This window comes from Papio anubis, chromosome 5 (genome assembly GCF_008728515.1).
Source record: "Papio anubis isolate 15944 chromosome 5, Panubis1.0, whole genome shotgun sequence".
In the NCBI taxonomy this organism is placed as follows: Eukaryota; Metazoa; Chordata; class Mammalia; order Primates; family Cercopithecidae; genus Papio; species Papio anubis.
In genome coordinates this window covers 105,802,154-105,817,188 of record NC_044980.1, presented here as the reverse complement: position 1 = coordinate 105,817,188, position 15,035 = coordinate 105,802,154, and the positions used below count along the sequence as shown (strand labels likewise).

The following is a 15,035-nucleotide window of genomic DNA, read 5'->3' as shown; positions in this document are numbered from 1 at the left end:
AGTGTGAAAGCATTCTGCCCACTAAAAGAAAAAAGTCTTCAACAATTAAGTGACCCTTTTTTGTACCACGCCATAATTGCAACAAGTAAAAAATCTGCAGACCTAGTATGCAAATAAAATATACAAAACTTGGCCTTTTAGCACTAAAAATCTAAGTATATTTTAAAACCTCAATTTAGAAACACTACATCAATAACAAATTTTGTTAATAGACTAACGATTGCCATTTAACTAAAAATCTTTATTACACTCACATTTTCAAGTGTCTCATCAAGAATAATTGCACCATATGTTGGTACTCCCATTTTATATTCCTTCCATTCGTCCAAAACTTTTTCCACATCTTCACCTTGAGGCAGCAAAAATGGACAATGACTGAAGAGTATAAATAGTGTCAAGGAAGTTACTTTCTCCTTTAATATGGCTTGAGAAATTATATGCAGAAAGAGACCCATTTAAATCAACAGTGTATTTTATGTGAAATTATTCAAATCTTCCCTCATTTAAGTGTAGCATTTTGGCCAGGCATGATGGCTCACACCTGTAATCCCAGCACGTTGGGAGGCCGACACAGGTGGTGTTTTTGTTTTTTCCACATTTGTTTTCTCTTAAAACGTCATTGTTAACTTTTGCATTTATAGCCTACACACAAATCAAGTAAGTCTTGAGTACTCATAGTCCTGGATCCCTGAGCTAACACAAACTAATTCTGGACCATGTAAACACCTAGAACACTTCTCATTAAGTGAGTCAAATTCATAATACCAGGTAATTATAGATACTAGCGTAATAACAAGAAATAGAATTACATATATAAAATGATACCAAGAAACAGAAAAAAATATATTGCTAAGAGAAAGAAACTGTCACATCAGAGAAACAAAGTGGTTAATTCTGGGAAGGAGAAGTATGAATGAGGTATGCCACTCTATACTGTTTACCACATATATATTGTTTCCATAATGAAGAACACTTTTATGAAGTTTTACTTTAAGTATTACAGAGAAAGGCAAATCCAGGTATTAACGAAAACATAGCCAGTTTTAAAGAAACTGGGCATGCCTCCCCACAAAAGTGGGCAGCGTAAAATATTAATAGTAAAGTAAGTAAAATCCAAACCCTGAAATTATATGCTCAGACTTCCAACACTCCATGCTATCAAATGCCTCTTCACTATAATACTATTATTAAAAAAAAAAAAAAAAAAATGGAGAAAATGATAATCTATGATAGTATCGCTCAAAATGAGGTTATACTTTTAAGGGTTCTCAATTCCTCAATAAAAACTTGTATACTCTGTGTTTTCATTTTGATATTACTCTAACATGCAATCTAAGCATATTTTCAATTATCTAGATGACCATATGTATCAAATATTACCACTTGATTTCACAGACCACACTGGTACTAGTACTACTTTAATTGCTACCGGCTATTAAAAACAGAAATAAAGTTAATCTACAAATGATGCATTACAATCAAACGACATATGACATAATACAGAAAGTAATGTTTCGTAACAGCAGAGAAAGGTGGTGTTAGTACAGGTACACCAAACTCAAAACACCCTCAAAGAAGTTGGCATTATATTCATTCACATTGTGATGAAAAGTCTGGTTTAAAAAAAAAAAAAAATTACATCAAATTCATTTTATTAATTTCAATTTTACGTGTTCTACAATTCCGTAATTTAAAATTTGTTTCATAGTTGTAGTACAAATGAAATAGGTCCTCAGAGCCCAAGTCAGTCAGCCACCTATGACAACACTGTAATCTGGCCAGGTGTGGTGGCTGATACCTGTAATCCTAGCACTTTGGGAGGTCAAAGCAGGAGGAATGCTTGAGCCCAAGAGTTCAAGACCAGCCTGGGCAACCTAGTAACACCCTGTACCTGCAATTTTTTTTTAAAGACAAGCACAAAGTTAATCTCAATATAATTAGTCCATGCCTTCATTTCAGGAGGGGGGAAAAAAAGATAAAAGCCTGGATACAACATTAACCATTCCACGAAGCTCTATGGTTCTATAAGGGCCCGCTAAGATTCTAAAAGGTATTACAAGTCTGGCTTTACACGTTTAGTAAAATCCCTAGCAGAACTTCAGCCAAGGAGCAAATCTGGGATACTTTTGTCTGTATCCTCATTGCTGAGTGCTTACTGAAGGGGGAAAAAAAAAAAAATCACAAGACTATGCATAATTTAAAAAAGAGAAAACAGAAGCATACACAAGTTCCACAATTTATCCAAAGATACATAACTAGTAAGTGGTAGGGAAAGGATGCTAACTCAAAGGATGTGGCTCCAGAACTTATGCTCTTATCAAAGTACGCAGTCTTCTCTACTGCAATATCCCACATGTACCATCAACTCAACTTGCCCATAACTGAACCCGTCAATCCCCTACAACATTTCTCATTTTCCTGTCAATGGGATGGCAGTCTCATACACTCAACTGCTCATACTACAAACCTGGGTACCATCCTTTCTTCTACTTCTCAGATATCCAAGTCACCACCAATCTTACCTCCTAAATAACTTTCAAATTTGATCTCTTCTATTCATTTCTACTACCACGGGTTTTCTCTCTCTAGTAAATTAATAAAAGAGCATGTTAACTAGATTCTCAGAATCCAATCTTGCCTTCCTCCAATTCACTGTTCACACTATTCCACAGTAGTCTTGAGAAACACCCCTATGGGAAGAAAGAAGCAAATGTGGGAAAATGTTAATAATAAATGAATACAGATGAAGGGTATGATGGCAGTTGTCATGTTCTTTAGTCATCTCCAAAAGTTAAGTTTTTTTCCAAAATATAAGGTTTTTTAAAATGTTTTTTAAATATGGCCTACAAGACCCCTACACGTTTTAGCCCCTGAATTACTCTGTAGCATCATCTCTTATCTTTCCCATTTAGTCTAAAATACAGTAACTTTTTTCACTTCCTCCAATTTTCCTCACATAAATCACTATCTCAAAGAAGGCTTCTATTTAGCTTCCAAAATTTTTTTTTTGGAGTAATAGTTAACATTTATTACTTATTAACATTTATTGATCACTGTGCCAGGTAAACGATTTACATGTAGAAACATATGTGTCTCAAACTTATCCTTTGAATTAGGCACTATTAACAACCTTATTTTTCAAGAAGAAACTGGGATCGTCATCTAAGAGAAATTAAACAACCTACCCAGTATTTTCAAGTGGCCAGATGGGAATCAAACTCACAGCCTCCAAATCGTAAGTAGGTATCCCTCTTCCGTTCCCACTGAACACTGTGCTTCCATATCACATCCTACCACACTGCACTGTAATCATTTCCTTTCCTGTCTTTTCTCATCTTCTTGAAGATACTGAGTCCACTCTGTTCACTGCATAAGGCCTGGCACAGAGTAACCATGCAGTTACTTAATGAAGTGTACCACATTAAACATTCCTTCTCCATGTAACTATTCTTAGTTAACTAAAAGAAACATACCTAAAACAAAGGTTCTTGGTGTTTTTTAAAAGCAGGGAAAGTGTAAAACTCACGTGCAATCACACACAAAATATTATCCAAAACCGTAAAGTTGCTCTAGTAGACTTGTAAGTCCATACAAAATAACCAAAGCAAAAGGGGACTTGGTTATTTTAATGTTTCCATAAGTAGATTGTAACTCCTGAAAACCAGCCTACTAAGATTTCTCCAGAGAACCTATCACCAAGGCCTTTAACAAAGATAGTGCTCAATATATTTCTATTCCCCTTTGATTTCTCATTAACTTCTACACATTTAATCAAATGGTTTGATCATTTCTTTCTTTGAAATCTGTCTCCCATCAGTGTTTTCTTTGTAGTCCCACAACTGTGGCTCAGGGACTTATTGCCCTGAATCTCAAGTGACGTAACATACCAACCAATAAATCTTGGATACCGTTTTTGTTTGTTTGTTTGAGATGGGGTCTCGCTCTGTGAGATTAAAGATCATCTGGTTACATGGAGCAGCAAGAGTAAAGTTCTACAAACAGGCTATTCATGGAAAAAAAAATCAAATTTAATCAGTGTACATTTCAGGGAGTCCTCTGTATAAAAATATATGATTATTATTAAATTGTCTACTATTTATGTTTGACAATTTTTAGCAATCAAGTATGTTTTTCTCTAACAGTTTTAAAATCTGAAAAGACAAAAAGAAATTTGTGCTAAAATATATTGCTAACAAGAAAGATAAGTCATTATAGTAATAAAAAGGATATCAGCTTTAGCAAAGTCTCTTATCCCACACTGAGGTAATCCTGGTGTGTTCTGCATGTAGAAATCCAAGTAAAACCAATGGGCAAGTTCAATCTGAAAACACACTCGGATTGCATTGTCTCTTTCCTCGCTGGGAATATGCAAAATAAATCGGCTGTCAAAAAAAAAAAAAACGCATATAAAAATTACATTCACAAACTATAACTATTTATCTTAGGCTATTTAAGTGCTTCATACCTGACCTACCAACTTAGAAAAGGGACCAAGAGCAGTACTGTTCAAGGAAGCAATTAATATTTGAGGGAAATTACTATAGGGAAGATGAGTCTTAAAGAGAGATGGAGAAGACACCACACGTATCTCATTTTTAATACAATTTGTTCCGACCCTGTGTACCTTCTGTTCACAAGTACAGAGATCAGCTTAAGAGCTCACTAACAACAAAAGTGAGCAAGAAAACCTCCACTTCCTCCCATGTCTGGCAACATTTCCAAGAATACAGGTAAATATATTCATACAATTACATTTTAAAATGTTTGCTATTACATAATCTTCACATATAAAATATTATCAAGAAATACTGGAAAAGAAGCCAATATTCTGTGGCTCATTAATACACCAGACTTCTCAAAGAGCCTCACCTGCAGTCTCAGTTCAAACTTTCAAATATATTCACTTTTCAAAACCCTAAATTGTCTTTTCTATGTACATTGAGGAAAGGAGGGAAAGATATATTTCTTTTACCTATAATATAAAATATATTGCATGCACACATATGTAATTAGGATAATGAACCCCTTTATTATGAAACATACAAGTTAAAATTCATCAATCTAAGTGAATGTTGTAACTTACAGCAGTCATTAAAAGCAGCTATCAATTACTTTTTCCAATGTTAAGCATTTTTGGTAATCCTTGTTCCTAGTAACCATTAGAGACAGATTCAAGTCCATTGGTTTTTAAAGTCATTTTTAAAATTTAAAATAGTACCACCCAGTTTGACCACTTGTTTAATCAGTATCATAGTAAATAATTCTTGGCTGTTTCCAAATTTCAAATAAGAATAAGAACACTCTTCTCCAATTACAAGAGGACCTTCTCAACAAAGGAATTAAAAATTAGCCAGGCATGGTGGCATGCATCTGTAGTCCTAGCTACTCGGGAGGCTAAGACAGGAGGATCACTTGAGCCCAGGTGTTCAAGGCTGCAGTGGGCTATGATCATGTCACTACACTCCAGCCTGCGTGATGAGACACTGTCTCAAAAACATATATATATATATAAAGAAATAAAAACAACGCTGGAGTGGCAAAAGGCATTTTAATCAGGTTTTTAGGAACTGCAATTTGGGAGACACAAGTCTAGTAAGCAGCTAAATCATGTTCCATTCAGGCAAGGTTAGGCGGAGCTTGTAAGGGCTACTGTAAATTTACATATCTGGAAGGTTTTAGCACAGTCCATGATTAATGATGGTTGGTTGTCAGCTCAGGATGTCTCCAGTCAGTGATCAATATAGTTGAGCGTGGTTCTCTCTCCAAGAGGTTGATCAGACCCAGTATATACACCTCAAGTCAAATGCAGCTAGTTTTACACTTTGGCCCAGTTCAGCAGGTGAAACTCCATCTAGATGTGTATGTGACTGGGATCCAACTCCTTACACCCTCCTGGTTCCTTTTTGGATATTCTGATATAATCATTTCCATTGTGGATTTTCTTTCCACAATTTAGATCCATCAGTTTCATTCTGGAATTTTTTCCCCCACAATTCAGATTCATCAGTTTCATCTTTAAGACTTTTAGTCTTCTGATCTGTTCCAGTCTGAATCAGCTGTCCTCTACACCTGGTACACATCTGTCCCCTCTACACTGCCCTTTCACTGGCATCTTATAGTTCCCTGTGCCTTTATCCCACAGAGGTCATGTTTCTTGTATTTTTGTCTTCATCCTCCTTAATTCACTTCCTTGTTTTAACGAAGTACATCTTCACATATCTTATGAAGGAAGGATGCAAAGGGGAGGTAAATATTGAGATACTATACATCTGAAAATGTCTATCCTCATACTTGATAATTTGGGTAAAGAATTTTAAGTTGGAAACGATTTTCTTTCAGAATTTTCAACAGTGCTCTCTCATTCCAACTTCTAATTTTGATATTGAGAAAATTGAAGCCATTCATTTTTCTTTTCTTTTTACTTCTAACTTGTGCCAAGGACAAAAGCCATTCAGATTCTTAATGTTTTGTATATGACTTTTTTTTTTTTTCTAGTCTGGATGCTTCTGACATCTTCCTTCTGCCCCCAGTGTTGTGAAATTTTGCAGTGTCTATTTTTAATCCACTGCACTGTCATTCCATAGACCATATGTACTTGGAAATTCGTATCCTTCAGTGCTGAAAGATCTCGTAAGTCAATCCTACTATGAGTCTTTATGTTTCTATATTGCCTTACCAGGCATGGTAGTACATGCCTCAAATTCCAGCTACTCAAGCCAAGGAGTTCAAATCCAGCCTGGTCAACAATGCCAGACCCCGTCTCTATTTTTTTTTTAAAAAAAAACTAGCTCCCTATATCAATTACACTAATTTTGCTTTTCATTTTTCCCAGTTCTCCTCAGCTCCCCTCTGTTGAAATGCTGAAATTTTAACTGTCAGAGGCAAATGTAATACTGCCTTAGGGACCTGTGGGGAAGGGGAGGGGAATTACTTAGTGTAGTGTTTTAACTTTCAGAACCAAGAGATCTATTTTCTCTATTTAAGACATGTGTTCATCTTACTTTAAGAGAAACCCAAACTTCATCAGTTTTGTTAACATCTTGGTTTTTGAAAGAACTTCAATCTGTAATTGGCATTCAGAATGCCCTTGGCACGGCAGTCTGTGTTATGGCATTTAAAACCTGCAAAATCCTTGAGCCCAACTTGATTAACCAAAACTGATAACCACCACCTTTATCTTTTAAAGTCTGCTCTATCTTTGTTTTAAAAAATGAAAAACCCTCAAGTGTAACAGCCAGCTCCCTATCTACTCACATAAAGGAGAAGCCTACTAATGAATAAACCCCCTCAAATGTCTCATCATTAATATAAAAAGGCATCCAAAAATCACCTACCATCTAATGAAAATGTGAAGCATGACAAGAAAAAGTTTAACTGACCCTGAAGAAAACATAATTGAGGAACCAGAAGAAAACAGGAGGGTTGAAAGATGGAATTATTATCCTAAAAGAAATTTAAATGGGCATTCCTTTTTCAGAGCAACTGTATTTTTCTTTTTTAAAACATACAACAACTAAGTAAGAGCCCTTGGGGGGGTAAAAAAACAAAAAACAAAAAACCATGATTACTATAACCAACAGAAGCAGTGGAAGGTAGTATTAAGGATATCACCTAGACACTGATACTCAAAATGCGGACCCTAGACCACATGGGAACTAAGTGTGAAAAGAGAAACAGGTATTTTAGACATTAAAGGACTCAGTCTACTTCCTAATGACCCCCCTCAAAGAAATTAACTTAAAATGCACACAAGCAAAACAAGAATGAAAACCAAGAAAGGATAAAACATGATATCCAAGAAAGAGTAAGTACCACCTTAGAGAGTTGTGAAAGTGAATTCTAGTATTCTAGTTGCTAGGCAAGTCTGGGGAGCAACTAGCCCAGACTGGATTAGGAGGATGGAGGTCCCCAAGAGCAGAGTCTAAAGGGAAAAAAGGATTCTGTAGAAAGCGTGACTAAGGATAAAATACGGAAGCAGATGAGAAGGGGTGAAAAAAGCAGCTAGAAACTTTGGACATATTAGGAGAGAAGTACATGTACAACAGAATTAGAGTCCAAATGTGAAGCAAAAACACCAAAGTTAGAACAGAAAGCCAACTGTCCCCTCCCCTCAAGAAAATGGATTTCAAGAATAGCCAGAAGGGGCCTGGCATGGTGGCTCCAACCTGTAATCCCAGCACCTTGGGAGGCCAAGGCAGGCAGATCACCTGAGGTCAGGAGTTCAAGACCAGCCTGGTTAACACATGGTGAAACCCTGTCTCCACTAAAAATATAAAAAATGGTGTGGTGGCGGGCACCTGTAATCCCAGCTACTTGGGAGGATGAGGCAGGAGAATCGCTAGAACCAGGGAGACAGGGGTTGCAGTGAGCTGAGACGACGTCATTGCCTCCGGCCTGGGCAACCAAGAGAGACTCTGTCTCAAAAAAAAAAAAAAAAAAAAAAAAAAAAGGCTAGAAGGAATCAGGCAGTAATAATGAAAGCATATATTTATTTCCCTGAAGAAAAAACTTAATGGTATCATCATTTTGACCAATTTGTAGGATATAAGAAAGCTGAATTCATTTAGATATTCTGCAAGACACTTACAAAGGGATTCTGACTATGCCCTGATGGAAAAGAAACTAGCCACTGAAGACTTGCCTCTACTGTAAAAACTATATATTTACACTGTATTATTGTTGTTCAGCTTTTACAATCAACAAATAGTACAAAATATAACAGACTTAACTTTACAAAATGGAATACAAATATTATCAATCCTAATTCTTTAAAAGTTAATCTGGATAGAAGCCGAGGGAATGGGCAAGAAAAAATGAGACACTAATCATCTCACCATATAAGAGACTCAAGAAATACTGTAAGTTCGTAAAACAAATATAATTTTAAGTATATTAAAGTCACAAAGGGGCCAGCATGGTAGTTCACACCTGTAATCTCAACGCTTTGGGAGGTGGAGGCAGGAGGATTGCTTGAGGCTACAAGTAAGTTCGAGACCAGGCTGGGCAAAGATCCCATCTCTACCAAAAAAAAAAAAAAAATGCATTTAATACCTGGGTATGGTGGTACATGCCTATAGTCCTGGCTACTCAGGAGGCTGAGCCAAGTGGATAGCTTGAGTACAGGAGTTGGAAGTTATAGTGAGCTATGATCATGCCTGGGCAATGGAGCAAGACCCTGTCTCTAAAAAAAAGTCAAAGTCACAAAGGCAAACAATAGAACAATTTAAAATACTGATAGAGACATATTGGAAGTAGGACGGGAGCAATAGTGGGTGTGGTAAACTGAACTCTCACCTAGTATCTACCAAGTTGAACCAAATCCCCAATTCAATATAGAAAGTTGATAAATGAGAAAGTGGCACAAGTATATTTTAAAATACTGAGGTATCCACCAGAACTTAAAACAAGTAAAAGTCAATGTCTCAACAGGAATAGAAAAGGGTAGGGTAAGAAACTAAGACTGTTGCCTGTCATTTAGAAATCTGTCTGTACTCTAATTTTCAAAACCATGTACATGATTACATATTTTTAATAGGAAAAAGTTCTTAAGTTATAAGAGCTGATGTATGAAAATTAAACATTTAATGCTTTCATTCTGTGAATGCTTTTGATCTGTTTTAAAGGTTTACAAGTACGTGTACATATGTGTATATATGTGTATATAGTAATAGCTGAAATAAAATGCCTACAATTTGTTATAGGAAAAACTGCATCACACAAAATATTATTTTCTCAATGTTCCTACAAACAGGACATTAGCACAAGGATTGCAATTAGAAAAATGTTCCAGTTGAATTCAATGCTAAAATGGCTAGCTGAAGATGAGCACAAATTATTTAATTAACCTATGCTATCACCAAAATAGCAGCAACACTAGTTGCCAGAAAATACCTTTCTCCTTTTAACACTAGTGTGGCTTTACTCTACCCAACTCTTAAAAGGGCTTTTAAAAAATTCCAAGCATTTATTTGAACCAACCAACTTTTCAGTTTCTGCTTTAAAAACATGCTTTTCAATTCTTTAATAAGCTAGTTTAAACAGTATTGAAAAACTCTGTATTTGAGTTTTAATGTAAAAAATCATGGTGTATCAAAAACAAGTATCATAAAATGCTGCAGATTTAACTTTACACATACATTTTAAATTTTAAAGCAGTTTTTGTTCACTAGAATATTTTAAGACAAAATTCTTCCCTTCCTCTCCTCTAATTCTATTCCACTCAGAAAGTAAACAGTATTATTAGTTTGGTGCATATTCTTTTGGCACACAAATACCTATACTTCCTCCTCTCTCACACACACACACTTAAAAATTCTTCACAAAAGGCACCAAGTGACTAAGTATTTCACTCAGTATCCTGTGTACATCTTTTCAACACACAAATATTTTCCCTCAGTATACTGCGTGCTAATTGCCTGAGGAACTTACAACGGCTGCACAATATTCCAATAAATGGAATGTTCCATACTAAAGCATCTGCCTTAGGTTATGAGCAGTCTAATGGTTACAAAGTCACATTTTGAAAATTTAAGTCTCCTGCTCTCATTTTTCACATCAAAAGGCAAGATTTAACAGAAACATGTAATTTATCAAAAAACAAAGTAACACACAAAAAAACTTCCTAAATACACTAATAATAAGCAACAGAACTGGGGCAAAAAAATGAAGGGAGTAAAAACAAGCATCTAGATTCAATTCATAAATCAAGAGGTACATAAAAGAGAGCTAACAAGTTCAGAAAAATTAACCTCAAATTAAGCTTTATTTTTACATAAGTTTACCAAATTCTAAGTGTAAAAAAAAAGTTTTAATCCACAATGAAAAGCCTGAATTAGTAACATTAAAAATCTTTCAATTAATCAAAGCTATAAATATTAACTTGAAAATGGCATTTATTTTAAAACCTGAAGTTTTGAGAAATGTTTATTTGGTTTCATTATTATAGCTAGCCCTAATTTTTAAATATATCATATCCTTGTTTATACAGCCAAAAACAGTAACTGCACAAAGAAATTTCTCGAAAGGAAAAAAAGTTACTCCATTCAAAAATATCTGTATAACAGCTTAAATACACTCACTGGAAAACCAAGTATCTTTAACACTTGACAGGTGCTTAATATATTGTTTACAAAACACAACGTAATTATTTTGTGAACAGGTTTCATACATAAAATCATAATAGCTGACATCACTTCTTTAAATGATGTAATCCTAAATATGCAAATTAACCCCAATACTAGTAGGAAGACTAGCTCTGATGTCTGTAAAACGTGTAAGATTACCACATATTTTTCTAAATCAACTCTTACCCCATTAACCCACAGCCAATTACTGATCACCTTTCTAAATACATATCTTCAATTTTTTTCTAACTATAGAATGCATACCCGTTAAAAAATCTCGGGAACAAAGAAAACAAAGATCACAATCTCATAATCCCACTATTGGTTCATGTGCTTCTAGTCATTTATCCAAATACACATATCAAATTCAGTTTTTTCCTTTTATTTGTTATTTGGGACAAAAAACTAAGTGCCTTTTCAGTGGTTCATTTGAATCTATCATACTTCAAAAATTAAATATCTACCATCACCAAAGAAGTACAACGCCATTTTTATTAGCTGCAAAATTAGGCTATTTACTTTCCTGTATGTATTTTCGTGAGGTTTAAAATGTTAGGCTTATTACTTCTTCCTGGTGTGAGAGAAAAAGCACAGGCACTGTAAAGAAAAAGGAATAGATTTCTAATCTCGATTTTGTCAATTAGGATGAATGTAACCTTATGTAAATTACAAAGTTCCTGAATCTGCCGCAGATGAAAATGGAAATATACTAACTGCACCTACCAAACAGGGCTGATTGAGGATTAAATAAAACAACACATGTAAAGGTAGTGCCTGGCGCACAGCAGAAACTCCAGGCCGGACGCGGTGACTCACGCCTGTAATTCCAGCACTTTGGGAGGCCGAGGCGGATGGATCACGAGGTCAGCACTTTGGGAGGCCGAGGCAGGTGAATCACGAGGTCAGGAGTTCGAGACCAGCACGGCCAAGATGGAGAAACCCCGTCTCTACCAAAAATACAAAAATTAGCCGGGTTGTGGTGGCGGGCGCCTGTAATCCCAGCTGCTCGGGAGGCTGAGGCAGAGACTCGCTTGAACTCGGGAGGCAGAGGTTGCAGTGAGCCGAGATGTGCCACTGCATTCCAGGCCGGGTGAAAGAACGAGACTGCGTCTCAAAAAAAAAAAAAAAAAAAAAAACCAAAACCTCCACAAATACCAGTTCTTTACTTTCCATTAAAAAAAACAGCGTGAAGGAGAAACAACTACTAAAAGCCTGCCTTTTAAAACATAAATACAGTAACTGTGAGCGAAAAGGTGTTATCACTTGTAATCACAATCCACACACACTTGGCGACACCTCCGGGTGTCACTGCACCCCAAATTTTACCTTCGGAAAGGAAGTATTTTTAAGTATCCTACACGTGTTTGGCTATCTGAAATCAGAGTTGACAAGGGGGAAGAAAGCAAAAAAATTCTCATGTGAAGTACACACCCTGAGTAAAAACCCCGCGGCTGAGAATTTCCTTTAAAATAGGGTAATTAAGGATGAAAAGAAAAGCAGCTCTACATTTTTCCCTCTCTCCCCCAAAGACAAGTCTAGGGATGAGAAAAAAAGTAATTTCTTACAGGAATTTACAGAGAACGCCACGGACACATAACACGCAGGCGTCAGAGTAAGTCCGAAAAATTGCTCCTTGCGCAGGTCCGCGTACCTGGGATCTTAAGACTTAAATCACTACCCTGGGGTCTTCCTTCAGAATCTGGGAATGAGACAGAAGGAGGAGGGGGTGCACGGCGTGGAAAAGTCACAGAGGCAGAAAAAACAATGGGAGAAGGTGGCGGCGGCAAAACACTAAGACCCAGGCTCGGGCGAAGCGGCTGCGCCTGCGGGAAAGCAAAATAGTTGAGTAACTTAAAAAATAAGGAAATTCCGGGTTCTCTGAGGGGAAGGACGGAGGGCCGTGAGAAACAGGGAGGCTGCGGCGGAAAGAGGGGCGGTGTCGTCGGAGAGCAGGGTCGACGATGGAAAGCGAGCAGCGGCGGGAGCGGAAAGCGAGGACCTGGACGTGGGCGGGGGAGAAGACCCGGAGGCCTTTGGGGGTCGGCGAAACTGAGAAAACCCGACCGGGGCGAAAAGGGGTCGGGCAGCGCAGTACCTGCAGAGATCGTCCAGGACGCTGCCGGGAATCTCCACCCGTTTGGTCTCCATGATGAGGACCCACAGCAGGAACAGTGCATCCCGGCTCCGCGCGGCCGGGAACTGACGGTACGGCACGAGGACTCCGGCTCGCCGGAGAGCGGGCAGCCGAGGCAGCCGCGGCAGACGACTCCAACGAAGACGAGAAGGGGAAGGGGCGGGACCCGCTCACTTCCGTCCCGCTCCCTCAGCCTTGGACCCCGAGACTGGGCCAAGGCTCGGGGCGGAGCCCCTGGAGTCACGCCCCTGCTCGCTTGAAAGGCCCAATGGGAAGCTGAAGAATTGGGAACCTAACCACGCTAAGCCAATGAGACGTTTGTTTATTGGTCCGCTACTTCCAATCCGTCTTCAAGCTGCTCAGTTGCTACTCAGAAAACCAACTTCCCGCCGCCTTTGGGGTGGCTACACGCAGGCGCACCACGCCTCCTGCGCGCTTCTAGGAAGTTTAGAGGGGTCGGGGCTTCCGTGTAGACCCCGAGATACACATCCGGGACTTTGGCCTCTTGTGCAGGACATCGCGGTGACCGAGCTCTTTCCTCTGCAGGGCCGACCCTGAGGAGGATCCGTTCAACACAAGAGTATACTTGCGATTCCTGTCACCAAGTATCATGCACTTATCGCTGCCCCCAGCAACTCCAGGCCAAGAGCTGTGCCTCTTTCACTACAAACCTTTGGAGAGTGTATCCATTTTCGAGGTGGCTCACCTCTGTCCTGCCTTAGGCACCTGGTTCCAAGTATGAAGACAAGGACTTTATCTCAGTATCTGGCACCTAGCAAAATCTTAGAAAATACTGATTTAAGCTGAACTCTGATCTGTATTCCACCCTCTGCACAAAGCAACCCCAACCTGCTCGTCCTTATTCATTCCTCATCTTGCTTAATGGAGTCCAATCCATTTGGGATCTCTGGAGAAACTAGATCCATCTGTTCTTCCTCTTACATCAGACTCACAGGCCCACACACACCTGCTCCATCACAAGTTTAGTCTATTCTACCATTTAATCTCCCATCTTTTGTCTAAATTTGTCAAATGCCATTGTGTACTTCAGTTTTGTATCATTTCTCCATACTACAGCGAGAGCTGCCTAACCAGTGACCCCTGCCTCCATTCTTGGCCTGTGCAACTGCCTACGAACAAGTTATCTTTTCAGCTTCTGCTGTATGAGCAAGCCCAAGGTCCCTTGGCATAAGAGGCCCGTCACCATCTATTTTGCTCCCCTGGTTTCCATCTTTTTTTTCCCTCTGTCTTGAAGAATTCCTCAAATTTATCTTCCCGACAACTACAGAGGTTTTACTTCTTTCGAGTTCTATTTTGTTCTTCAAATGCCCCTTTCTTGTGGTGTCATATTCTTGCTTCATATATTTTATTTTATCCTTCTGAGGATTTTAATAGATTTTGACGTTTTCTTCTCCCTGAGTAGTCTTATTCCTCTCAGCTGCTTTTTGCTATTATATTGGTCTCATCTATCCTATTAGAAGCATCTGTAGTCCTTGACTATTCACTCACACTTAAGAGTAAGGCCTTCACCTGGAGTCAAGTGCCTTGAAAGCTAATTGGAAGCTCTAACCTTGTAGATGGGACTTGTTTCCTGAGAGCTTAGCTGTAGGATGACCTGGCTGAGCTGTTGGTTGGAAACACATGGCATCAGTATCTGTACGTAATTCTTTCTGCTGATCAAATTCCCTAAAGAGAAAATGCTTCCAGGCACAGATTTATGTATTCTGGGAGTCCAGTACAGAAGCACAGGCTGCAGTATTCCATTTGCTTTATTCAGT

General features: G+C 38.3%; 1 protein-coding gene across 4 annotated transcripts in view; it reads right to left on the bottom strand.

Moving 5' to 3' along the window:
* The window catches only part of DCP2 (decapping mRNA 2), a 42,840-nt gene extending 29,373 nt beyond the window's left edge, over positions 1-13,467 (bottom strand). For 2 of the 4 annotated variants that reach the window (XM_031666395.1, XM_009208898.4), the window contains exons 1-3: positions 13,219-13,419; positions 4,231-4,382; positions 255-382 (exon numbers count right to left, since the gene is read on the bottom strand). In XM_031666395.1, coding sequence (XP_031522255.1) covers positions 255-382; positions 4,231-4,382; positions 13,219-13,271 — 333 coding nt within the window. In that variant the 5' untranslated portion in view covers positions 13,272-13,419. Of the gene's footprint in view, positions 1-254; positions 383-4,230; positions 4,383-11,846; positions 12,009-13,218 lie in introns of those variants that run through there. The other 2 variants (XM_003899998.5, XM_021939600.2) reach the window with 2 other exon arrangements.
* Between the last annotated feature and the right edge of the window lie 1,568 nt (positions 13,468-15,035).